Source organism: Trichophyton rubrum (assembly GCF_000151425.1).
Source record: "Trichophyton rubrum CBS 118892 genomic scaffold supercont2.8, whole genome shotgun sequence".
In the NCBI taxonomy this organism is placed as follows: Eukaryota; Fungi; Ascomycota; class Eurotiomycetes; order Onygenales; family Arthrodermataceae; genus Trichophyton; species Trichophyton rubrum.
The window spans coordinates 405,482-430,361 of record NW_003456421.1 but is presented as its reverse complement, the minus strand read 5'-3'; the positions used below and the strand labels follow the sequence as shown (position 1 = coordinate 430,361).

The following is a 24,880-nucleotide window of genomic DNA, read 5'->3' as shown; positions in this document are numbered from 1 at the left end:
CGAAATGCCCCTAATTTCTGAAGCGACACGCTCAACAAACGCAGCATAAAATAAGAATAAATTTTTTAATGCAGTTGCACCTCCAATGAACCTATTTAGCCAAAATGATAGAGAACTTGTTTCCCTTTTTTGCCCTTCCCTTTCTTATCTTGAGAAGCGGACAAATCTGATTCTGCAGGTGTTGGGTCACTTGATAAGCCCCAAGCAGAAGGCCTAGCACTTGCGGCATTTCGATCATCCCATCTCACAGTTCCACGAGTAAGACCGGCCATAAGGGTATTCGGCTTAGGAGCTGCTGGAAGGGCAGGGAAGGCATTAGAATCGCCAGCAACTTTTGGCCGTGAAGCAGGGGCTGACGGTCTAGAGCCAGAGCTGCTTGGGCCAGAAGATATGGCAGGCGTTGTGCCCCATGCATTGCCTCCTTGAGGGGCTTTGCGACTGGTAGTATTGCTAGAAAGTGGAGGAAATGGGTTAGAAGCGGCGTTAGAAGGAAGTATTCCAGAAAGTCTGGAGTTCTGGCCGGAGGCTGATCTGGAGGACTGCGTTGTAGATGATTTTAAACGTAATACTCTTTTGCCCGAGCCAAATCCGCTGGCAGTTCCAGTGTAAGGGGTTGTTCCACTAGGTCCTGGAAGTGCCGGATAGTCTTCATTGATTGCACGCCAGTCATTACATGCTTTTAGAAGGCCCGTACGTTTATTCTCGTCTTCATAGATATGAGCAAGCTCCTTTATTAGCTTCCCCAATTCTGCCGAAGACGTATCGAAGAGCGAAAAGAACGCTTCTATGAGCTCGTTGGCTCCAATAGCGTTGCTTCGGTATTGTGAGACCTTCCCTCGGAAATCGCTAATTTTTCGTTGGTCATTTTGGAGAAGGGAGCATGCGCGGTCCATAACAGCTGAGTGTGCTGCCTGTCTAGCATGGTCCTGCGGTGTTACTGGGGCTGTCGGCTGCCCAAGATCAAGCGCTTCTATAGAAGGCAGCCCTGAATTTTGTGTTGCTCTCGCTGCGGGAGTAGCTGCGGGAGTAGACCTCTGGGTAGTTGGAGCAGATGAAGTTGCTGTAGGTCGCGAAGAAGTAAGTTGCCCACCAAATGTTCTTGTAGAAACTGACTGGGAACTTTGAATAGCCATCTGGCGCTGGTAAGCAAGTTCGTCTCTCCGTAATGGCTGGGCGCTGGATTGCGGAAGTGGTTCAGAATTAGGGTCGCGGCCTCTGCCAGCTCCCCTACCGTCACGGCCGTCACGACGCTGGCGGGTTGGTTGGTAAGGAGATCTATAATCAAACGTTGACATGTCCACCAGCCTGGCATCTCTCCTTGCATCTTTTGATAATCCAGAGGGATGAGCTTCAAGTTGGTGTGCTTTGAGGTCCATTTGCGAGTCAAAAACAACAAACTTCTTATCCAAGCATTCTTTATCAAGGCACAGGAAGTGATCCTTGCCGAAGTGTTTCTCTAGCGCATCATAATCAACATAGTATTGCGGGTTGCTGCCTCCGGACCTCCGATCACAGAGGTGGCATCTCTCATGTTTGTCTCTGCAATGTGCGTAGAGCTCGTCGTCTCCGTAGAAGCGTTGACGACAAAATCCGCATTCCGGATGCCCCTTAAAACCACTTTGATCAACAGCACCGGGGTTATCGTCACCATATCTTTCATGTTTTCGTAACAATGCAGCAGTGAATAACTCATGTTCGTGGGTAAAAACTTTCTTATTCCGTGTACAGAGATCGCTATTGATATGATTAGTACAGACGAGTTGCATGTTTGATTAGATAAATGGCGGAACTTACCACATCACCTTAGCATGTTTACTTTTGACATGGCGATGCAAGTCTGGCCACCCAAGACATGCAACATCACAATCACTGTCCGGGCAATTGTATCGGAGCAGCAAGACGGTGTCCTCAAAGATGTCAAAGTGCTCATATTTTATCCCCAGGTTATCGTCAGAACGATCAAAGTCAGAGTTGGTGAATTCCTCGTATTTCTTAGTGGGATTGTTGGTGAATATAACAAAATCCGACTCGGTCTATGATTATAATATTGTCAATGCTCCGTCATCAAAACCGAAGGGGTGTATGCAGGCTTACTCGACAATGAGCACAGGCTTTAGTCTTGTACAGTGCTCTCAACCTGAGGGAGCAGATATGACAAGTCCTATGGTTACAAGGCGCCACTGAGATATGGTCAATCTTTGAGGCACAAATGAAGCATATCTCAGTTTCATCAGCCTCTTCCTCTTCTCCGGCAGCAGAACCTCCAGCTTTCTGCGCGGGCTTCTCTTCGCCCTGCGAACGTTTGGCATCTCCGGTCAGGCGAACACCGGAGGTGCCAGTGCCCTCAGCACCCGCTCCTGGCGGCTCACTGCCATCGTCGTGTCTGCCATCTCCATCCTGCGTTCGATTTCCTCCACGTCGTGGATTCCTCCCCCCACGTCCCTCGTTGTGTGCGCCGCCGCCTCTGCCGCGACCTCTTCCGCCACTCCCTCCCTGGTTATGTCGACGGTGCTGCTGGCTAGGGTCAGCGGGAGAAGAACCGCCTCCAGTAGCTGCGGTACCGCCTCGCCGATTGCCTCTGTTGCCCCGATTGCCTCTGCCTCTAGTTGCTTCTCTTGATTGAGGGGTGCCCGATGGGTTTGTTGTAGCTTGATCTGCCATTATCGCAAAATACGGGTATGTTATGAGCTCGGAAGAAGGAGAGTAAATAAATATCGAGGAAAATCTTCGTTTCTATGGGGAGAAGAAGCAGAGAAAAGGTGCGCGGTGCCCTGGGATGCAGCGTTCAATTTTGCAGCTGATATTTATTTAGTTTAACCAACTAGTTAGCCAGCTGTTTCTCCAGGCGTTGTTCGGGTTCTTCCCGCTGACTCATCAATTCGGGCTTGCAATGAATCATTGTGACTCTTGCAGAAGCTTTTGAAGGCTGAAGGGAGTCAGAAACGGGCCCTACGAACGGAGAAGAGAGAAGAAGATAGTCAGAGAATACACCAGGTGCTACATTAAGGTGGAAGAAAAATAGAAGAAAAGGCAGTAGAGTTAAAATAACTAGTAATTAGTTGGTTAATTAAAAATGTTCTGTTATAGCCTGTCCCATCTAAGCAAAGCCTGATGCTCCATTGAAATAAAATAGCTGCTGCCTTGCTTGCATCAAGCATAGATGAGCTTTTCGCCTATTATTCATCGTTGAAAGATACGTAAATACTGTGCATCATATAAAAATAACCATTTAATCTGCCGTTGATCATCAAGATATGTAATAAAAAAAGAAAGGGGGGAGGGCTCTCCAGGGCAGAAAGCGCCTAGTAAAACACCTTTTCCTCCCATATAGGCGGTTTCATGCCGACCTTATCCCACACCACCTTGTTCTTCTCGTCAAGATGAGCTTCGTTGTCGGTCATGGGTATGATGGTGCTGGTGAGCTCGACCTCCTGTCGACTTACACCCCCAGCATCTCGTGGGATCCAGAGAAGGGGCGGGCGGCTGTACACACAACTCGGGTAATACGCATTGTCCGAGATATGTTCGTCGTAGGGAATAGATGGATCCTGTCTTATCTTCTCCCGCAGTGCCGCATAGTTAGCATATATGCTAGGATGGAAGAGCCACCAGCGGAAATTTTCGAACTTGTCCCATATCGAGTCAGGCGCAGTAGTAATCTCAGCTAGAGTCAATGTACTCTGGCGTCGAGGCAAGAATTCCTTCCCGCTGGTCATGGTTCGGGACAAGAATTCAGGCTTTTCAAAGTCACTTGGCGTTGTGCACGTCCAGTCGTCTTCATTATTGAGAGTGTGAGGTAAGGCGGAGAGCAAAGGTGCCAGTGCTTCATTTAGGGAGATGTGGCATAGTGCTGTGAACGCGGTAAACATGCCCATCAAGACCATAGGGCCAATCGCTGCACGGATGGCAAAGAGTCCAAACATGCATACTTCTGCTAGGTAAACGCCCGTTAACACTTGTTGAAGTGCTCGGGGATATACCAGGCCCTTTGTGTCGACAACAGGTTCGTACACGAATAGCAGGTTATATCGATAGGCCTGGTATACCAGATAAAGCCCAAGAGCAGAAAAGCCAAGGACCAACGGAGCTATACAACTGTAGGTGATTGCTAGATCGTGCCTTATGTTAGGTTACTCTACCAAAAATATATAAAACGAGGATGACAGCTCTGCCTACCTATAACAGCCATATTTGTGAAGACCGGGAAAACTGTTCCCCACCATACTCCAGTAAGTGCAGCCCAGCGTGAGTATAACTTTCGAGGCGTAGAGTCAAAGAAGGCCCGAAAGAACTTGAAGAGCAGGAATGCGATTACTTGTACCACAGCCCCCGAACTCAGCATTAATCCTTGAAAAAGGAAGTACGAGATGTAGAAATTCGTGGCCTTTGGTAGATTTTTCGCCAGTAGGTCTTTGGCCGAGAGTGGGTTTTTGATAATTTGACTCGTGGCTGCAGATGCCGCGGATGTAATGGTAGTTACCAGGAATACTTGCACTACCTGAAAGCAAAAATGTGCATTCTGCGTGAATAGCTCTGCTTTAGCCGTTGAAGGGACACCTGACTGCCTCGCGCACCCTAGATCAACAATGTTAGAACGGAATCGGTTTGCAAGCTCAGGTTGAGGGGTTTCATACATCTCATAATCCAGGGAACTGCCGCCATCAATATAGCTAGTCCCGCCGCAGGAAGAAGGCCACTTATTATTCCCTTGATGAAAGAAGGCAATTCGTTCACAAACTTGAGAAATTTGAGAAGATTGGTGAGATAGGTGATGTTGGAAATCGATCCAATCAAGGCCGATGGGATAGACCAGAAGATTATCATAACGGTAATGAAACCCTGCACGGCAAATTTTCTGACGATTCTTTGGTACCACGAATATCGTAGTGCGGGCCAGAGTACCTGATGTGGTGGTATTCCGATGAACCGAGGTGTCATCTGAGAGGGATGGTGGTGTGAGAGCGTTTGGTATGCGATTTGGGCTTCTCGCTGGGTGGTGAATTCCACAAATACTCCGCCTACAGTCTTTGCTTCACCGACTCGGTGTTCCTGCTGCAATTCATTGACCTCTGGGATAAGTGTAGCAAGACGAGAACGCAGGTCCTCAATTATGTCAACCTTTTCGCCAAAGACGTAGTGCGCTAGTCGTGAAGGGCACTTAACATTTAGTAGCCAAGGAGCCTGGTCGAGATCGGATTCGTTACTGCTCTGCTTGACTGTAGCTTGTTCTAACGAGACTTCTGGGTCACGGCCTTGTTTCTTCAACACCTTCAGGCGAGCAGCATGCGCAGCTTTAACGTATCTAGTTTCGGCATCTTCCAGACTATATGCAAGTCTATCTCGCTTACGAACAAGCGTCGCCAACTTTGAGGTATCTTCTGAAGTCCAGACACGCTTGACTGAGTCACCGAATATTTTGGATAGCTTCGCCTTGTTCTGGTAAGACTGAGGAACGGACATGAACAGCACGGTCCGAGAGGAGATCCGGTCAGCATATAGTGGTGAGAGCAGGTAGGCTTGTCGGAGAGCTGCGTAAAAGATGCTTTCACGACAGACCATGAGGAAGACAACCCCTACCAACAAGTTAGAAAGAGTAATTGGCGACCCCTCGTGGTCACTGGGTATCTAAACAGGGAGACTAGTGTTCGCTCACCAAAAAATATCCAAGAGACAATTGTATGTGCATAGTACCGCTTGGGATTGACAACATTGCTGAAGGTAAGGAGATCCAGCTGGGTATTTCCTGCGCCTCCTGTGATATTTATGGGCATCAATATAGGCCAAGTGATGCAACATCCGATAAAGCTCAGTAGGGACATTTTCTTGAGAAATCGAAGGAAGAGATAGCCATCTAAGGATGAGTTCCGGAGAACGTGGCTATCTGAAAGGCGGATGAAGTCCCCTATCCAGTTTACAAACCCATAGGGAAGTTCTGGGCTTCGTTCACTGTTCAAAAAGAAATCGTGCATTAGATATAACATCCCATTCCGCAAACTCCCCCCCCCCCCCAACACACTACTGATGTAAGAATGGCAACGTACTGGTCATGTATATGCCCTAGGTATGACCTCGGGGAGTAAAATCGGCGTTGGGTTCGACGGCAGATGAGGAATATCAGGAAACCAATAACAGCCAGGATAAATGCGGGAAGGAAAGTGGAAAGCAATGCCATTCCAGATGTAGACGCCGTTATCCCTACAGTCTGGAGCGCATCCGACGTCGAGGATTTGTTACTTCCCCGCGCCGATCCAATATTTGGATCATTGCTCGGATCCTTTTGATGGTGAAGTTATTAGCTGCATGTCCACCCAAGTTATGAATATAGGGAGAGAGCGCGGGGAGGGGGTTGCAGGAGAGTAGAAGGAATGCATACCAGCACACCCCTGCCGATGAGGGCGCTCATTGCGACTAGGTCCTCTGAAGACATCTCCATCTTCGATTGAGAGGCTTTGCCTTTGCGGATGCGACAAATTACTCAAAAACTCAGCACATTCTCCGGTGAGAGCGCCTCCGATGCCATCATATTCAACCTTGACTACAGTCCCCGGACGGTGCAGTTAAAACATCACTGGTGAGGGGGTAACGTGAGGGGAGACGCAACCGTTCGGTCTTATGAAGCAAAGTATGGATAGTGACATTGACGAGTCTGGGGAAGAAAATGTCATTGTCTGTCTGAGAGAATGGAAGAATGAATGGGCTTCGGCTCTGGCTAGCTTCGATGAGCTGTCATATATAATTAAGTGATGGGCTCGCTTTTTTTTGGCTCCAGCAAGCCATTTTTTCCTCCCATCAAAGGACCCAGCAGGGAAACCCCCGAAGAGTGAGGGACAACCAGCTATTGGATGATAGGCAACGCTCCAGCCCGCTGCTGATATGCGAGAGCGAATGAAACGCTCGATCGGCTGCTCCATGGCGCTGTGCCGCACAGTAAAAAAAGAAACCAGAGACAAAGCCAAAAGAATAAGCAGTGTGGGACAGGGACTCCCGGGGCCGAGACGATTGGCCTCCCTACACTGGCTCTGCAGCGAGAGATTGACAGCCCCAGCGTTCCTCCATTGCGCAGGGCAGGTGGCCAAAAGTGAAGGACTAGAACCCCATGGAGAGCTCCAAACGTCTAGGCGGAGATGACGGCGGGCGAGAAGAAAAGGGACCTCGACCCTCGGTGGAGGGACGCATTCAGGAAGTTCGAGCCATCAACCGATCGTGGGGATGTGAAGGGCCTGATGGGGTTGCGTTATCTGGGCGAATGGCAAGAGGCGGCTGATGTGGCCTGCATGTCACAGGCTGGAGCAGAGCTGTGAATCATGAATATTATAATAATGATGCTGCTATTGCCCGTGGCCAGGGGGGGTGCAGCCCTCGTTGACAGCAAATCTGTATGTTTGATAGACAGGCCGAATCCCGTATGTATTTACACCCCATACGGTTGTCTCGAGAACTTGCAAGAGTAGCCACTGTCTGAACGAATATAGAACATCCGTCGGCCAATGCTCGAATGTGAGATCCTTTTTTTTTTTTTTTTTTTTTTTTTTTTTTTTTTTTTTTTTTGATAGACGGCATCCGAGATGGCTGTCTCAATCCGGCAGGCCTCGCGCAGGATGTGATGCATATAAAAGTCGACCAGCACAGCAAAGCCCACCACCACAAGACGGAAAATGCGTACGCAGCTCGTTGCACAGCAGTAGCCTTGGATAAACTGGGGCTTGTCCCTCAGCCCATGCAAGCGTCCATCGCATCTGTCGGGGATTGAGGCCGTCTCACACCCAGTTCATCCCCAGTGTCACCGCCGTAGATGTGCGTAGCCATGCAGTTGCCGGACCGTCTGTACCTCTAAAAAGACGGCTCTGCCAGCCATGTAGAGAACCGTCTGGCAATGGTCGAGGCCCCAGACGATGGGGATACCAGGCCAGCCATGCCATCTCGTCGTCGTCGTCGTCCCCGCCGTGCCTCCAGCCGAACAGCCCTATATCAACAACATCCCCCCCGAGCCGACATTGAGCAATCCAGCAGCGCCATGGAGAAGAAAGCCGGTGTTTCGGTAGCTTCCCCGCCGCGGCAGTAAGGAGGAGAAGGACGGCGATGACGATGATGAGCGAGAGAGGCAGCGAGGCAGAGAATCAGCGAGAAGACGGGAACGAAAAGCCCGGCCGTCTGCCATATAGTTATCGCCCTGGATCCTCGCATCGAGGCCGTCCGTCTTTTTGTTTTTTCGCATCGCCATCTCAACGAGCGCCCCAGGCACGGCAGCGAATACCAGATTCTCTCGTATTCCTCCCCGGATGGCTTGGGCGGCCGGACAGAACATGCCTGGGAGATAGCTGCCGACACCCGCCGCAGTTCCCTTTGTCCGCTGCAACGATGGAGCAGCAGCAGCAGCAGCAGCAGCAGAAGCCGGCCAAGTTCCACTGCCAGTTCGCGGGCTGCAACCGCTCGTACCTGAGGAGCGAGCATCTCAACCGCCATGCGCTGATTCGTGTGTGATCTCTTCCTTATTGCCATCCTCCGTGTATTATCCCCTGTGGTGCAAGCGAGCGTCGAGTGAGTTAACCGGACGGACAGACAAGAAGGGCGCCTTTCTCTGCTATCTGTGCCAGAGACGCTTCACCCGCAAGTAGGCAACCGCCCAGCAGTGCCAGCAGCTGGGAGACCGAGACCGAGACCGAGATCGAGACCGAAGGCTGACCTCGCGATGCCGGCGACAGCGACCTGCTCAACGCCCATCTGCGGCGCCATGAGAAGCGCAAGTCTGCCTCCGAGGGCTCAGACGCTGCCCTCGCGCCGCTCTCGCCCTCGCCCTCCGCCAGCAACAACAGCAGCAACCTAGCCGTCGTCGCCAGCAGCTCCCCGTCGGACGCCAGGTCCTCGCCGGCCACCGCAGAATGGCATCTCGAGCAGCAGCAGAGCCAGGACGTTGGCCGTCGTCCCGCAGCCCATTTCCCGTCCATGGCGCCTCTCACGCTCCCGTCGCCCTCGCCTCGATCCGATCCCGCCGGCCATATACACAGCGGCGGCAGCAGCAGCAACAGTAATAGCAACAGTAGCAGCAGCAGCCACGGCCTGCACCCCCATGGGCCTCCGCAGGGCTCAATGGGCGCCGTGGGCCATCTACCACACCTGCTCGGCCAGCAGCAGCAGCAGCAGCAGCAGCATCACTCCCACCAGCCGTACCTGGCCATGCCCTCGCCGTTCGACGACTACCCGTGGCTGTTCCATAGCACCAGCCTCTTCGATCTGCCCTCGGACGACTACCTCAATCTTCATTTCGGGAATACTGCTGACCATACGTCGCCTCCTGTATGTTGTCTGATACAAGTGGCCATGCTGAGCGTTTTATAACTCCAAGAAATATCGTGAGCCTGTTCTTTACTAAAAAATACGTTGCAATTGCCCTCAGGACATATACCTCCCGTCTATCGGTTCGAACTCCCCCCAGCATGAGGCTCCTCAGATCACGGCTCTCGACCATGAGAGGATACTGAACCATTGTTCCGTATGTAAATATATATATATACACCGTCTTATATCTATCTGTCTGCGGGCATCTGAGCTGACGCCAACTTAGGATCTACTGAATACCCCGTTAAAGGACCATATCAGAATGAACCAGATTCTCCGTTGGGCATTGGATTATTGCGATATATACATGCCCTTTTTCCACCGTCCAACTCTCAATTTGTCCCGATCTCCCCCTGTTTTGCTCCTCGCATTGTGCAGTCTGGGAGCGTTTCTTAGCAGAACGCAGGAGTACTATGAAGTGGGCAAACTGCTTCACAGGCATGTGTGGTCTCAGACTATCGAGGTGGGGAATAATCCCGTCTTCCTTCTACAGAACCTATCCTTGCATACACCGAGCTTACAATCTATCAATAGAAACCGCTTATGAGTGCAAGGGTCGAGATGCCTTTTATACAGACATTGTTCGTTTCTCGGCCTGGCTTTCTCGGGCTGCCACAAGATTTATACAGGATATTAATTAAACTAACTGCTATTTAGAGTTGTCCTGGAACACATCTGTACGTATGCCATGGCACGTCACGAACATGAAATGTCGGAGATAGTGCACGGGATAATCGTTACGGTAAGCTTGTCTTAAAAAGCCATATCTGAAAAGAAACTGCTTTTGACGAGATAGCAAGCTCGCACGACGAAACAATCTTATGACAGAAGGGCCCAACCGAGAGGGGGGCTCACGACAGTCCCCAGATGTCAGGTGGAGAGAATGGGCACAGCGGGAATCCGTTATCAGGTACGGATACGCTGAGATGCATCGCATATCAAGTTAAATTAATGCTTACAGGGGAGTAGGATAGCGCATACAATCTTTGTCAACGACGTACAGTATATGGTCTACTTCTCACATCATGCCTTACTTTCTGTGGGCATGATGAAAATACCCCTTCCGAGCCGGCAGTCACTATGGGATGCACCGTCAGCCGTCAAGTGGGAGGATGAGATGCGCCAGCTAAAGAAGACGACCCGATCAAGGTACTTCAGCCTAGACTCCGCCGTGCAATCAATACTATCCATGAAAGACGCAGAGCACATGCGCGAGGTTCTCCACTGGCACAGCACTCCCAGCCCGCTATCACTGCACATCCTTATCCATGGCATAACGTCGGCGATAGGGGATGCAAAGTACCGATCCGTCTCGTCTTCAAGCAGTCTGGTTATTCGCGAGCTGCAGAGACTGGAGTTTGACAGCGCACTAGCGTACTGGCGAGACCAGTTCGACCAGCTATCTGGCCCTGATCAGCGATGTCAGCTATCATGGTGTGCCCTGGTCATGTATGACTTCTCTGCAGTCCTACTTCGGAACAATCTGTCCGACATTCAGATGGCAGCTGGAAGTGCCTTTTCGTCGGGACGCACAGTTACACCTCAAGTAGCACAGGCGGCGTACACGCGGCTAGTGTCCACGGACCCCGTCTGCCATGATTCCTACCTGCACGCCCTCGAGGTGGTCGGTCTATGCATAGAGGAAGGCACCGGCAACTGCAGCGTCAAACCCGGCCTTGGAGTGCTATTGTCCCAGCCCATTTCACAGCCTCGACCGTTATGGCAGACGTACTGTGCATTCCTTGGCCTTCTTGTCCTCTGGGCTCGAGCCCTTGGTCTAGAAAACAAGGAGCAGTCTCGCAACGTGTCCAGGATAGGGCTACGGCAGTTCTCACTGCAGGCAATTCCGTCAACTGCTGCAACCATCTTGGCCAACATGCACCACAGGGAGCAGGCTCAGTTCTCAGCCGCCTCAGTAGAAGTCCAGGTGCTTAAAAGCGAGCTGAGAGAATTGATCGGCACCGTCAGTGACCGGCTCTCGGCCAGCTCATGGGAGATATGTAAGTTAGATTCTTCCAGCGGCCTATTTTTTTTTTTTTTCTTTTATTCCCATATACTGTTTGTTTCTATTTCTAACCTGGTATTGGTACAGCACATGAGGCGGCTAGAATCCTGACCTCCTTGGTAGAGAGGGAAGGGCTGAACTATCATAGAAGGGCAAGCTCTCTTCTACAGGCTTCCCGTGAATGACATCTATGGCAGGGCTAGTCTTGGAGCAGTATGAAAGGATTCGACTAACTCACCCGCTTGACATACTCCCCCAATACTCGCCTGTCTGGTTTTTTTCCAACCAAGTAGATGTACTATTAAGACTGCTCCTATCTATCTATATATACACACATATATATTTGGTACTCAAGAAGAGGATGGTCCTCTTGCCAGTATCAACATTGGACAGGCAGATACCCTTTCAATATACGATTCCCATGGCTCTCCATACCTATTTCTTTATAGTGTTTATTGAAGTTAGCATGCCCCAATCTGCATTTCTTTCCTTTCCTTTCTTGTGTTGCTAGTATAAACCCTTGCCTTTGCTTGGAGTGTTTAGGCATGCAAGAGACAATAACATCCTCCTTTCGCTTTTACCAACATCTACACATCTAACCAGTCAGCGCGTATTCGACGTCTCTTTTATCCTCTACACCACTATAACACTGCTGCCACAGCCTACCTGCAGTATAGAGGTATGCCTTACTGATCTAATCTATATAAACAGCTCCTAATTGAATGGTCTCCTAGTACTACTACTACGCCTCGCAGTACGCTCACAAAATGTGCAGCAAGACCACTCCGAAATATGCCTGTGGACATCTGGGAGCAACCCGTATACTTCCATGCCATAAGAAGGAATGCAAGGGACCTGTCCTAGCCATCCTTCCCAGCCGTCTGATGTGTGCATCTTGCTGCAAGATACGAGATATGAGGTAATAGGGGGGGATATAGAGCAACAGACGCGACACAACAGAGAAGAAACAAGGAAGTCTGCAGCCCTGGAGAGATGAACATGTAGTTAAGAGGCGGATATGCTTTATTTACAGCCTGTCATTGTGTGAATTGTGTGAATCTGCTGTGGTTTCTACTGTACCAAGTTGCATCTCTCCAGCCCCTGACTAGCTGGTATGCCATGAACTCTCCAGCTGCCATCAACGAAGGAACTCAGGGAAGTCAAGGACAGCCAAATGCTACTGCTATCAAGTACATAACAAAGTCCAGGGTCAAACAAAGTCCTCCTGCCCCTGCCTCAGCCTGAGTAAATGAAACAAGACGTTATGTAAATACCCTTGGCTTGCCGCCAGCCCAGCAGGCACCCCCTGGCCGGTTTACGCATAACACGCCAGCTATAACCAACTAGCAAACTCATAATAATCAAGAGCAAGGGCCGCGGGGGCGGGGAAGCCGATAAACTAGTTGGTTGGTTTGACAGGTATCTGCAGTATCTCGTGAATATCAGACGGCATCGCTGCTCGACAACTGGCAACTTCTATGCCCACCTGTATAACTATCTAACTATAGTTACATATCAAGAAAAGGGCCGCCTACTCGCACAAACATAGCCACGATGAGCTCGCAGGCCCTTCACCCGGGATACTCCCACGCGGACGCCTTCGACGAGGGCTTCCTCTCGGTGGGATCCATCCACAAGATCCATTACGAGCAGTATGGGAAGAAAGACGGCAAGCCAGGTGAGCGTTGAATAATAACCCCAGTGCCTGCTCACTCCTTGCTGAACGAACCGATGCCTAGTTGTCTTCCTCCACGGCGGGCCCGGCGGCCACTGCACCAAGATCAACACGACCTTCTTCAATCCAGAGGTCTACCGCGTCGTCCTGTTCGACCAGCGTGGCTCCGGCAAGTCTCTGCCAAATTCGGAGCTGCGGGAGAACACCACCCACCACCTGGTCGAGGACATCGAGGCCATCCGCAAGCATATGGGCGTCGACAAGTGGCACATGGTCTTCGGCGGCTCGTGGGGGTCCGCCCTGGCACTGGTGTATGCGCAGGCCCATCCAGAGGTCGTTGGCTCTCTCGTCCTGCGAGGCATCTTCACCTTCCGCAGAGAAGAGCTGGAGTGGTCCCGAAGCATCGTGGCCGGCCGTCTATACCCCGACGCCTACGAGGAGTTCGTCAACTACCTGCCAGAGCCGGCCCGAGCTGACATTGTCGGCTCGTACTACCAGCTGCTCCTGTCCGACAACAGAGAGACACGTATCAGCGCTTCCAAGGCCTGGAATAAGTGGGAGCTGTCCATCAGCGAGCTGCGCCAGAACCCTCAGAGCCTGAAGAAACTCGAGGACGATGACTGGACGCTGGCACACGCTTCGATGGAACTCCATTATGCTATGAACGATGCCTGGCTTGAGCATGGTGCTCTCTTGAAAAAGGAGAATGTTGACCGGATCAGACATATCCCCAGTAAGGCTGTCTCTTTTTTCATTCATCCATTCTCTTTTTTTTCTGTATCTTCAGGGTGATGAGTTAAGTTAGGTAACGACCGCTGCTGACCTTTTTTGAAGCAACTATGGTTCAGGGGCGTTATGACATCGTATGCCCTCCCCAGACAGCCTATGAGCTGCACAAGGCGTTCCCTGAGTCCAGGCTATTCTGGATTCCGGATGCCGGACACAGTGCAATGGTGAGTCCCCCGTTCCGCGCCGAATTCACGCATTCCACTACGGAGTTAACTAACCAGCCTGTGGCCAGGAACCCGGAACCCGCAGCAAACTGACCGAGACTTGCGACGAGTACGCCGGTTTATAATTCTGAGGTCGGGCCATGATCTCTCATGTATTGATACACTGCTGTCAACAGACTCAGAGTAGTTAACTAGTAACTATCATTATGCGCAAGAAAGAATTACATAGCTATCAGGTTGAACTTGATGACTGGTCTTCCATTCCTCTCCAGCGGCGTTCCCTGGCTATTTTTCAATGCTCCTTTTCACGGCAGCAACCACAAGCTCTCCGAACACTAACGCAGATCATAACGGCGATACGGATGCTGCTCGTGCTAAACAGAGAGTCAGTGGCTCCCTGGATGCACCTAAAATAGCGTACATACATAGTCAATCATCAGATCGACAACGTCAAGCAGTGAACCAACTAGCCGGTTATCCAACGCACCCGGCTGTGAAGGACTCGCAGTAACTCACAGAATGCAGAGAGATATGGCTGACTGGCTCCCTAATTATACGGTTGAACCACGGATGCCTCGTTAACTTACCTGATCAGCGGATCAGCGAGCCGTGCCTGGCCTGTCCGGCGTCTGGCGTCTGTTTTGAATGCACTGCCCTGGATTATGGTAGCCACCTAGCTACCTCAGCTACTCCCTCGATGGTTCCTAAGTTGACTATTTTACGGCCAAACTCGACGTCCACTCTTTACATCCCCATCTCATCCATCCAGATATCCAGCCTCCTTTTATGCGAACAGACTCGGAGCAGCAAGCTAACCGACTAGTCAGACACTGTCAGCCCTGTGGAAGGCGAAACCCTTCTTTCCTCTCATCTGGGCCCTCACTTACATGCTTTGTCCCGCGCCTTCGCCATGTCAGTTATCTACGGACTACTGCGATTGAGCTGGCGTTGGTTCGCCTCGAGTTCTGCATACCAGGCACGCCCTGGACTTCTTTCCTCTCCAGAAGGATAGGCTCAGGGGAAACGTTCGGTCTACTCTGGATGCTAGAGCCCACGCTGTCACCCTGACTTGCAAGTACTCTTTCTTCCTTTTTCTCTGCGGAGAGCGTGAAGCAGACGCTCAATGAGCTACTTCGTTAATCCAATTTATATCCTCACTCTCACTGCGGAAGACTTTTACCACTCCCTACCATAATAAATACCATTGTTACCAAGGAGGCAAGGCCGGAGATTTCTATTCTCTGGTGCTGCATATACGCCCCAACGTCATTGTGATATGGATTTCGAAATTTTATATTCGGGCCGTGGTAGCTCCAACCAATCTGCTCATACCCTTTGATGCGGATTGAACAAGCCTCAGCTAGTGAGAACGCAATCCTCTTGAGTCCATTATCCTATAGCTTGTCAGTTGATCGACATATCAACTTCCGATATCTTTTGTTGTGGATATGGTATCTTTAGGACGTTGCTACAGTCATTACTCAAGACATCCAAGCCCAAGAATATAAGAATGGCCCTCTCTCCCTCGATAAAAGGCCATGCAGACGTCCATGTAGTTCATAGCAAACTACTCTGCCATATCATCCTTCTTCTACACTATTATCTTTACATGCCGCATTGATCAACCAGTTATGAAGGGCCTTCTCTCACTGCTCCTTGTGGGAGCTGTTACTACTTCGGTGGCTTCCTATGAATCTCGTTCCATCACGGAGGAGATGCTGCAAGGCAAGGAGAAGGGAATCTGGGACGCTATCAAGGGGGAAGTACCCGGTGCAAAATTGGAGGATTACTTCAAGCCTCCTCCAGATCATCAACGCAAGTCTGATGACAAGTGGGACGGTAAGGTTTCGGGAAAATCCGTCAATGCTCTTTGAGTCGAAGAAGGAAAAGACAAGCCCTCAGGTATCGAGGAGTACGACATGAGATTCAAGACCGTGGACCCCAGCTCCCTCGGTGTCAACGACGTCACGCAATACAGTGGCTATCTAGACAATAACAAGAGTGGCCAGCACCTTTCTTCCGTATGTGATCCTTAATACTTACCTGCTTTATGGTAGAGTACCTACTAACGTCCTGGTGTCCAAGGTTCTTTGAGTCTCGACGTGATCCACAATACGACTCTGTTATTCTCTGGTTGAACGGTGGTCCAGGATGCTCATCCATGAGCAGCTTATTCATGGAGTTGGGATCGGCCAGAGTTGCTAAGGACCTCACGCTCACCCGTAATCCTCACTCCTGAAATAACGAGGCTTCCATAATTTTCTTGGACCAACCCGTCAACGTCAACGTTGGATTCTCTTACGGTAAATCAGGTTCCTTGAACACCCCATCGGCCTCAAAGGATGTCTATGGTTTCTTGACCCTGTTCTTCAAGCAATTTCCTCAATATGCCATCCACGACTTCCATATCGCAGGAGAGTCTTATGCCGGTCACTAAATTCCAGTATATGCAGCAGACATCCTGAAACAAAAGTCCTACATCAAGTTGAAGTCTGTCCTGATTGGAAACGGCATGACCGACCCTTACACCCAGTTCGCATCCTATCCGTTCATGGCCTGCAGAAAGGGCGGGTACAGTGCTGTCTTGGATCAGCCTACCTACAAAGCTATGGAGGCTGCCGTTCTAGAATGCCAGAAAGAAATCAAGCGCTGCTATGACAAGCCTACAGATACTGCTACTTGTGTTAATGGTGCCAAGTTCTGTAAGGACGCTCTCGTTCGCCCATATTCCCAGACCGGCCAGAGCATCTATGATATCGTGGTCGCTGCGAAGACCCTAAAGACCTCTGGTCTCCTATCCTAGGCTAGATCGCCAAGTACCTCAACCAGCGCCATGTTCAGCATGCTATCGGTGCTGAAGTCTCACATTTCGAAGGGTGCAACAGTCGGATAAGCAGCCAGTTCTTCACCCAGGGAGACTACAACCAGCCCTTCCACCGTAAGATCCCCAGGATTTTGAAGAAAATCAATGTTCTTGTCTATGCTGGTGAAGATGACTATATCTGCAACTGGCTCGGCGTCAAAAAATGGACAGAGGCTCTCCGGTGGCCTGGGCGCCCTATCTTCAAGCACAAGAAACTCAGCGTTGTTTATAATAGCTTTAACAAATGGCCACTGGGTCGTGTCAAGTATCACAATGGCCTTGCTTTCCTCCAGATCTTTAAGGCTGGCCACAGGGTTCCATATGACCAGCCTGAGAATGCCTTGGACTTTCTCAACCGCTGGCTTGCTGGGGAGTGGACTCCATGGACTTCCAGTACTCAACGTTGACTTCAATGCATACTCGCTCAGAGGGGGATTGAGCTGAGCTCTTTTGCATAGCTCACAATAACTTTGGTCTTAGGGGGGACATTAATGTCTAATTTTTATCTTCTTGTACTTGCATAATAAATCGGGAGACTACTCCCATTCAATAATTTTGATGCCATGTATATCCCCCCATATCTGCTCCATCTTTTACCAGTTTGTTCACATACTTTAGAGCATCTCGCGGCTGTCTTCCTAATAACTCGCCCATCAAGGGGTCCACAGTTGCAGTATCCCCTTTTTCCATAGACTCCACAAGGCTTTGCCAACTCCTGAAGAAGGCTTCTGGTTTCCGCCCTCTACCTTCTCTGGCATCCTCCAAGGCCATAATGCGAGGGAATTCATCCTTTGACACGCATTTGATCTCAAGTTGCCTGCCCGTAGCCTCAGACACAGCATTGATGACATCCGTTAGCTTGTAAGTTCGTGGCCCGGTGAGTAGGGCAATGTTATTCTTCAGGTTCAAGCCCTCTGGATCACGTAGCATGAGTTGAGCAGTGGCTTCACCCAGTTCATCTCGAGAAGCAAAGGCAACAGGGCCGTCGCCAGAGAGATATATGGTAGTTGTATTTGGATACCAGAATACAAACACAGGGAAGGCATCGATATACACTCCTTCACGGACAGAGGTATAAGACAACCCAGACCTAGATGTAGTTACGGTCAGAATACCCAATTTACTCAGCATAAGAGCGCCCAGAGTAGAGTACGTACTCAGCTAAAAGCTTTTCAGTCACCAAGTGAGCTTTTTGGACAGAAGCCTGGGACTCGTAACCATAACCCCCAAACGCAAGACTGGAGTAATATACCTAGCATAAAAACCCTGTTAGCACAAAAGATGATAATTATTATCCAAGCCGGTAAATAACATACATGGCCGACTTTTGCTTCGACAGAGGCCTTAACTACTCGTTCATGCTGCTTGTTCCTTTTCTCGGTGTTCACTTCAGGGCTGGAGACGAAGAAGAAACGTTCGACACCGGCCAGGGACTCTACAAGCGACTTTGGATCATTGTAGTCGAGTCGTCGAAATTGGATCCCAGGATAATCCTGCTGGAGTTTTTGGCTCGTCTCAAGCCTGGAGGATGCAGCTGCAATCTGCGAAGGGTCAGGGACGTTTTTATATAGCGTAGCCAGAACAGAACCCCCCAGACCGCTGGATGCGCCGGTCACCAGGTACTTGACTGGGCTGTTCATCGTATATCGAGCTGGGTATCTTGGTTTTAATCGAGAGTGAAGAATAGCGCATTCAATGAATTTTCAACTGCTGGTTGATGATGCCAGCTGTTGGTGGGCGGCATGGTAGTTATCTTTTATAGCAGCTTCCTCCATGGTAAATAGTTATCTATTGCAGGCACAACAATGACTGTCTATAAAATGTCGCCGTAGCGGACATGTAAGTTGCTCCATGGCCACCGCGAGCTGTGGACCTTCGATTTCAAAGCCTCGGGGACATTTCACAGTTAGCTGTCAGTGTTCCGGATGTCTGAAGCGAGCTCAACTAGTTCTGTGGCCCGAAAAGTTACCGAGTCGGGCCAACTTTTGATGCCGTCGAAGGACTCGAAGGATCGAGGAAGAGCTTAGCATGCAAACCCTGGACCACCACGGGGAGCTTTAAAAAAGAGGGCGAAGGAATGTTCCTGAATCTCGTATTCAAGGCCGGAAGTGCGATATCGTCACCTCCTGCAGAGGATGTGCGTGTTCTACGGCGGCAGCCTAAGGCCGGCCTGGCGGGGAGGCCCATGGATGGAGTTAAAGACTTATATCTCCGGTGGTTTCGCCCGACGAAGAGGACTATCGAGCTTAGGTATATATACAGGAGAAAGGGAGCAACTGATTTCAATTTCTTTCATCCATTTCATAGCTGACATATTCGACAAGGTTAACCATTCGAGCTGTTCAAAATGGCGTCCAACCCACCAGGAGAATGCTGTATCAGAGGCTTCATCCATGAAGGCACTGCTACGGGGGAGACAAAGAAGATGGGAGACCGTAAGTACCTCATCTATTCTATACCTCTACATCACTACTAGTAATAGACGAAATATCAAACTAACCAGGCCATAGTCGACGTCTACTTTTCTTATCCCAAGGAATTTTGCAAGAAGGCCGGCAAGGCGATAGTCATCCTCTCAGACGTTATGGGCATTCGCACCAATTCCCAGCTCCTTGCTGACTACATGGCGTCCCAAGGCTATCTCACGGTGATTCCAGACCTTTTCCGTGGTGATAGACTCACGCCTGCTGTGTTCGAGCCAAATTCTGGATTTGATCGTCAGGCGTGGTTTGCAAAGTATGGCACCGATGCTGTTGACCCCGTCATCGAGTCTACTATCAAGATGCTGCGAGAGGAACATGGAATTGAAAGGCTCGGGGGTGTTGGGTATTGCTTCGGTGGAAAGGTATGAAAGGAAGATAACTGTATGGCTTTGAGTATGAATCTAATGATCCTGACGGCTTTCTGTAGTATGTATGCCGATTTTTGAAAGATGGAAAGCTGGACGCTGGATTCACGGCACACCCATCTTTCGTCTCGAGGGAAGAGCTATCTGCTATCAAAGGACCACTATCCATCGCAGCAGCAGGTACGTTTTCCAGTTCTGACTTGCATGCATAGTCGCTTCTGACAGGTATTTGGTTGTCTAGAAATTGACGAGATCCTAACCACCGCATTGCGTCATGAGTCTGAGGAGATCCTGGCAAAAACAAAGCAGCCGTACCAGATCACTCTCTATGGAGGAGTGTCCCATGGATTTGCCGTTCGTGGCGACCTGTCTAAACCGGATATCATGTTTGCAAAGGAGCAGGCCCTGGCCCAGGCACTGGCATGGTTTGGCCAATACCTGTGACGGGTTATCAGCCATGAATGTCATAACTGAATGATATAAGTTAACAAAGAAAAAGGGGTGAAATCTCTATGATGATTCATTGCAACCATAGATGTATCTGGCCGAATAAACAAATGTATCAGAAACCTTCAAAGGTATTCCGCCCTTTTCTGTCCTTCCTGCGCCTCTCATTTCGACGTAACCGTACAAAAAGACATGACATGACATGATATAATAGAAAAGGATTAGTGTCGAAATGAGAAGAAAAGTAAAAAAAGCAAACTCGATGGAAAACACAAAGACAGCAAATGCATGCAATTAACTGATGATCTCTTCAGTTTCTTCGATGATCTCCTCGACAATCTCCTCTACCACTGTATCGCCCTCAGCGGCAGTGATACTGGGTTGAGCAACGATGTCATCATCTGGGTTGGGAGACAGACCAAGATCTTCTCTTTCTTCGAGAATCATTTGCTTCTCCTTTCTGAGCCAGGCAGTCCATTCGCTAAGGACCCTCTTTCTCATCTCGACTATGGCGGTGTTGGCAATATCGACGGCGTACTTGTCTTCTTCGTCGAATTCGCGAGAATATTCGCGGAGGTTCTTGCGGACTTGTTTTTGCTCTTCCTTTGAAAGGAATGTTGGAGGTCGCGGGCGCCAGAGGAGTTGCTTGAACTTCTCAGTGGGGTGTTCGGCTAATGTTGTACCGGAGAAGGTGTGAATATTATAGCCGTTTTCAAGCTATTTATAGGTTAGCTATGGCCTTCATCGAGATGAAGTAAAAAATGTTTTGCGTCAGCGTATACATACCGAGTGTGTCCAGACAGAGGCGCTGGAGACAACGTATCGACCAGTTGGGTCCCAGTCAACATCAGTCACACCAAAGTGGTCGACAGTCTTCATGAGCTGTAGATTGGCCGAAAGATCTTTCTCACTCTCTGGCTTCTCACCCTCAAAGTCCAAATCCCAGAAATCAAGGTCAAAGTTCTGCTGTGAATGCACGGTAGCGACGACAACGAATCGGCCCTTGGGAGACCAGTAGATTCCATTGCTCGTCTTCTTCTCAATGGTGCGGATGAGTTTGAAGTTACCGATAGCGCCACCTTTCACCTTCTCGGGGCAAAAGAAAGAAACGGCAGTCTTTGGAGCAACAGCAGAGCCCGCGATGGCCTCGCCAGTTGTGATGAGGACAAATCGATCACCCTTGGGTTCCCAAGCAAAATTTATGACAGTGTCCTTTAGTGAGTCAACAACCTCGACTGGCACGCCCTTTTCTTTCACTCGGAAGATTTCCAAATTAGTAGCCATGGATTTCTTGGACTTGGAGTGCCTGTCAACCTTGACGCAAACGTAGGCACCCTGGGATTGCCAGTGTAGCTTCACATCGGAGACATTGAAAAGATTTCGTGTACGAACGATCTCCTTTGAGGGTATGCTCATCAAACCAACCTTGGCAGGGTTGCTTCCAATTTCAGGAGTCCAAAAGCTGAAAAGCTGCTCATAGCGTTTGACACCTTCCCTTTGTACAGTAGCAGGGGACCATTCGAAATCCATAACACCTTCAATCTTGACTACGGTCTTGTCAAGAAGGTTCATACGAGGTAGCTCGTAGACAGATATGGACTGGTGCTGAAGCATACGAGCAACATATTTCTCATCCGCTGACCATTTAAATGCAGGCCACTGTACTTTCTTCTTTTGAGCAGCAGCATCATCGGCGCCGGCAGGGGCAGTTAGGTCATGGCTGACGAAGGATCGGAGAGGCTTTCCGGTGGTAATATTCCAAATGATTATATTCTTGCCGTCTTCATCATACGACAAAACACCAGGTGCTCCCTCTATTTGTATCGGGCGGCTAGACCATGTGGTAAGGTAGTTTTCCCGGGGCGAGAACTCCACAAGCTGGACGAAAGGATGAGGGAACTGTTTTTGTTTGCTGAATTGGGGACCTCCCCAGAGTTGAATACCTTGTGGATGTACGGAAGCAAGGTATGTACCCATGGGAGACCACTGTACAAAAAGCTGGGTCCAGTGATCCCGGTCGACAACATTCTCTGGAGGGTCCTTCTTCATATTCCAAAACACACCGACTTTGTCACCGCGGTACATTGCGAACTGATCGCGGGCATTGGGGTCGCCCAGCCATGATCGAAGGTGCTCTTTTTCCTGGAACGGTTCGATCTTGGGAGGTTTGTATTCATCGTCTATCCGGCCTTCACGTCCATACCGGTCTATATCAGTGAGCTTGTTGACTGCCAGGGTGTGCTTCTTATCCAGAGGGGTTCCATGAAGACTCTTTATGGCAGCAAAGGCTTCCTCGGGGGTGTCATATTCAACAAAAGCGAAACTGTAAGCAAGGGAAAAATAACCCAAATTAGCCATGTACCATACAACCTTCCCCTTGTTCAGCCCATACAACAAGCCTTACCCTTCGGACATTCCATTCTCATTCATGGGTAGGAAAATCTGGCGGTTCGGGTCGATGTTGCTCGATGAGGGGCCATCCTTCTTTATTTTCTTTAATAAAAACTTAATCAACTTCGCCTTATTATCTTCAGAGACGATTGGGAGTCCATCGAAAACGACGAAGGTATCGAGTCCTTCTTCCAGTCGGACTTCGAATTCAGCCTTTAAATCTGCACACAAACAACAGCTGTTAGTTCAGCTTCTTCAACTAGGTTCTTTTTTGGAGTGGGATGTGTGCGGGCATGCCTGAGAAATCGATCTCGACTTCATCCTGCTGGAGGTCCTGCTCGGTCAAGGTATCGAACGTCGACATTGTGGTGATCTCGCGTCTCGCAAGCGGCGGCGGGATAAGTTGACAGGCAAAGCAAAGCGACGACGAAGTTCGTGGTGGAGGAAGAAATCTGATATTTTTATGTGGACGAAAAAAAGTTGCAAAAGAACGTTGTGTGGGCCATTCCACATCGGGATTAGCGCAGCACGGTACAAGTTCCAGGTCGATGCAGTCGACTCGCGGCATGTAAAGAGCCAGCAACACAGACAGACGGCGACGACGAGGACATTGACGAAGACGATAGATAGTACGGAGTAGAGAAGCTGGAGATGGAGAGCAAATTCGAAGGACGGTAGCAACGTTGGGACTAAGGAGAAGTTGTTCTGTTTCATTGAGGTTACCGCAAACTCCGAGCTAGTTACAAGATATCTCCTATAGAATGCACCACTGACGCCCAGTTCAAAAGATAGATGGATGGTGGGGAATAAGGGGAGGACAAGAAAAGAGACAGAAATTTCGCAGAATTCGGATAAGTCATCGCTAGACTGCTGATGCGAGCAATAACAAAAGAAAAGGGGAGAAGAGGAGAGAGCAGAAGGGAGAGGAGGGAACAAGCAGACCTCCAGGGGAAGTACATGGTCGTTATCATAAATGGTTATAACGCTGGGAGGGCAGATGTAACGGGGATAGTAAAATTATGGGACCGACAAATCATTCCTCCGGGTCATAGAGATTTTGATTGAGTACCTTTGTCATGGTAAACATGTGTATGCGATCCTGTTTGAAAACGGGGCGCATGAGGTCGTCGCATCGGATCTGGCGACGGTCATTTGGATCCTGAAGCTCATGTTCACGGATGTACTCCCAGACCTTTTTCACCGTCTGAGGTCTCGACAGCTATGCGCCCACATTAGTATCGGGAGAGTTAAACAACAGCACGAAAAGAGATATAAGTGCTCACAGTCACTTCGCCTCCAAGTAAAGCGGATAGCGCAGGTGAGAGCGCTAGTGGTTTCTGTAGTCAAGATTGTCAATAGCAGCCCTGGATACATGGGTTTGACGACATGGTACGAAGTTGCATACATGAAAACCGCCCGTGCGATTCACTTCCTTTTTATTTTCCGCACCAGAACCATCTACGTCTGAATCATCGGACGCTTTCACTTTTTTCGCAGTTTTGGAGGTGTTCTTTCGTTTCTTCTTGACTACTCCGGTCTTCCTTGAGTTGGCGCCACGTGTTGTCCGGGCACGTAGATTCTCCTCTGCCTGTAATTTCGCTGCATAGGCAGCGTCCGAGTCTACCACGTCGTCTTTTCGCTTCTTTACTGGAGGAGGCGAGGAATCAGTTACATCTGGTATGCCTTCCGGGTCCGCGCTGCGCTTCTGCGGCGGCGAAGGCAGGGAGTTACCGTTAGCAACGGGTACGGAGGAGGTGACGGGCTGCGGTTGGACTGCGACGGCGTTGGACTGCTCGGCAAACATGTCGAAACGCTCCATGATCAGTTCCTTGAGGGTAGCCTATGTAGCTGTCAATACCAGCTTGCTAGTTTGGCAGTAATACAGGGAAAGATAGGGGCCCTGGAATCTAGGGTAACCACCGACCTTATAAGGTGTTAGGTCATGGCCGGTAGTTTCCTGCAAGCCCCTGCGAATTCGCTTTTCTGATATGGTTGTAAGATCGCTGCTAGCCAGAATAGAATCAATTATGGTAGCATAAGAAGCTTTCACATCGGGTGACACTATATTTATGGAACCAGGGTGAAAGTTGTTAGCTCGTAATCAATCCTTTCAACGGCAATAAGGTGAGAGAAAGAGCTCTCACATTCCATGTTGACAATGCTCAATGAGAGACACTGCGCAGTAGCAAAGAAAAACAAGACAGGCAGAGTATCTATGAAAGTATATGGACAAAGCTAAGCGACGTAAGTAAGCGCTGTTGTATGCAAAAGAACAGGATGAAGGCGGACTTTAGAGCAGAACCAGGAGGATGGGAGAATGATGTAGTTGACCGGATGAAGCAGCCGGAGAAGCCTTTATTTA

General features: G+C 49.7%; 9 protein-coding genes across 10 annotated transcripts; 4 read left to right on the top strand and 5 right to left on the bottom strand.

Annotated features, from left to right (window-relative positions):
* Positions 1-95: 95 nt before the first annotated feature.
* On the bottom strand, positions 96-1,766 carry TERG_06669 (uncharacterized protein; the record flags this gene model as incomplete). The annotated part of the gene is made up of 1 exon (XM_003232630.2): positions 96-1,766. The coding sequence occupies one exon, from the start codon at positions 1,764-1,766 to the stop codon at positions 96-98; it is 1,671 nt and encodes a 556-aa protein (XP_003232678.2).
* Positions 1,767-3,302: 1,536 nt separating this feature from the next.
* Positions 3,303-6,433, bottom strand: TERG_06668 (uncharacterized protein; the record flags this gene model as incomplete). Its single annotated transcript, XM_003232629.1, has 6 exons — positions 3,303-4,108; positions 4,177-4,575; positions 4,635-5,573; positions 5,654-5,946; positions 6,042-6,274; positions 6,374-6,433. 6 exons carry the CDS (start codon positions 6,431-6,433, stop codon positions 3,303-3,305), a joined length of 2,730 nt encoding a protein of 909 aa, XP_003232677.1.
* Positions 6,434-8,358: 1,925 nt separating this feature from the next.
* On the top strand, positions 8,359-12,699 carry TERG_06667 (uncharacterized protein; the record flags this gene model as incomplete). Its single annotated transcript, XM_003232628.2, has 10 exons — positions 8,359-8,473; positions 8,560-8,611; positions 8,703-9,294; positions 9,395-9,490; positions 9,563-9,799; positions 9,871-9,917; positions 9,994-10,078; positions 10,137-10,246; positions 10,306-11,336; positions 11,429-12,699. The coding sequence occupies 10 exons, from the start codon at positions 8,359-8,361 to the stop codon at positions 11,524-11,526; spliced, it is 2,463 nt and encodes an 820-aa protein (XP_003232676.2). The 3' UTR covers positions 11,527-12,699.
* A 108-nt stretch (positions 12,700-12,807) lies between these two features.
* Positions 12,808-14,833, top strand: TERG_06666 (prolyl aminopeptidase; the record flags this gene model as incomplete). 2 transcript variants are annotated; one of them, XM_003232627.2, is made up of 4 exons in its annotated part: positions 12,896-13,019; positions 13,081-13,749; positions 13,851-13,969; positions 14,038-14,833. In XM_003232627.2, 4 exons carry the CDS (start codon positions 12,896-12,898, stop codon positions 14,092-14,094), a joined length of 969 nt encoding a protein of 322 aa, XP_003232675.1. In that variant the 3' UTR covers positions 14,095-14,833. The 2 variants fall into 2 exon arrangements, with proteins under 2 accessions (XP_047607006.1, XP_003232675.1); XM_047750257.1 differs by lacking the exon at positions 14,038-14,833 and having other exon boundaries at positions 12,808-13,019; positions 13,081-14,006.
* Positions 14,834-15,600: 767 nt separating this feature from the next.
* TERG_06665 (uncharacterized protein) lies at positions 15,601-17,239 on the top strand (the record flags this gene model as incomplete). The annotated part of the gene is made up of 5 exons (XM_047748658.1): positions 15,601-15,808; positions 15,872-15,990; positions 16,065-16,191; positions 16,423-16,730; positions 16,778-17,239. 5 exons carry the CDS (start codon positions 15,601-15,603, stop codon positions 17,237-17,239), a joined length of 1,224 nt encoding a protein of 407 aa, XP_047604645.1.
* Positions 17,240-17,378: 139 nt separating this feature from the next.
* Positions 17,379-18,472, bottom strand: TERG_06664 (uncharacterized protein; the record flags this gene model as incomplete). Its single annotated transcript, XM_003232625.1, has 3 exons — positions 17,379-17,922; positions 17,990-18,084; positions 18,149-18,472. The coding sequence occupies 3 exons, from the start codon at positions 18,470-18,472 to the stop codon at positions 17,379-17,381; spliced, it is 963 nt and encodes a 320-aa protein (XP_003232673.1).
* Positions 18,473-19,179: 707 nt separating this feature from the next.
* TERG_06663 (uncharacterized protein) lies at positions 19,180-20,124 on the top strand (the record flags this gene model as incomplete). Its single annotated transcript, XM_003232624.1, has 4 exons — positions 19,180-19,267; positions 19,343-19,677; positions 19,743-19,860; positions 19,922-20,124. The coding sequence occupies 4 exons, from the start codon at positions 19,180-19,182 to the stop codon at positions 20,122-20,124; spliced, it is 744 nt and encodes a 247-aa protein (XP_003232672.1).
* A 297-nt stretch (positions 20,125-20,421) lies between these two features.
* On the bottom strand, positions 20,422-23,086 carry TERG_06662 (eukaryotic translation initiation factor 3 subunit B; the record flags this gene model as incomplete). The annotated part of the gene is made up of 4 exons (XM_047748657.1): positions 20,422-20,844; positions 20,914-22,450; positions 22,532-22,739; positions 22,816-23,086. 4 exons carry the CDS (start codon positions 23,084-23,086, stop codon positions 20,422-20,424), a joined length of 2,439 nt encoding a protein of 812 aa, XP_047604644.1.
* Positions 23,087-23,551: 465 nt separating this feature from the next.
* On the bottom strand, positions 23,552-24,669 carry TERG_06661 (uncharacterized protein; the record flags this gene model as incomplete). Its single annotated transcript, XM_003232622.1, has 5 exons — positions 23,552-23,737; positions 23,802-23,855; positions 23,924-24,358; positions 24,443-24,579; positions 24,663-24,669. 5 exons carry the CDS (start codon positions 24,667-24,669, stop codon positions 23,552-23,554), a joined length of 819 nt encoding a protein of 272 aa, XP_003232670.1.
* Positions 24,670-24,880: the final 211 nt, after the last annotated feature.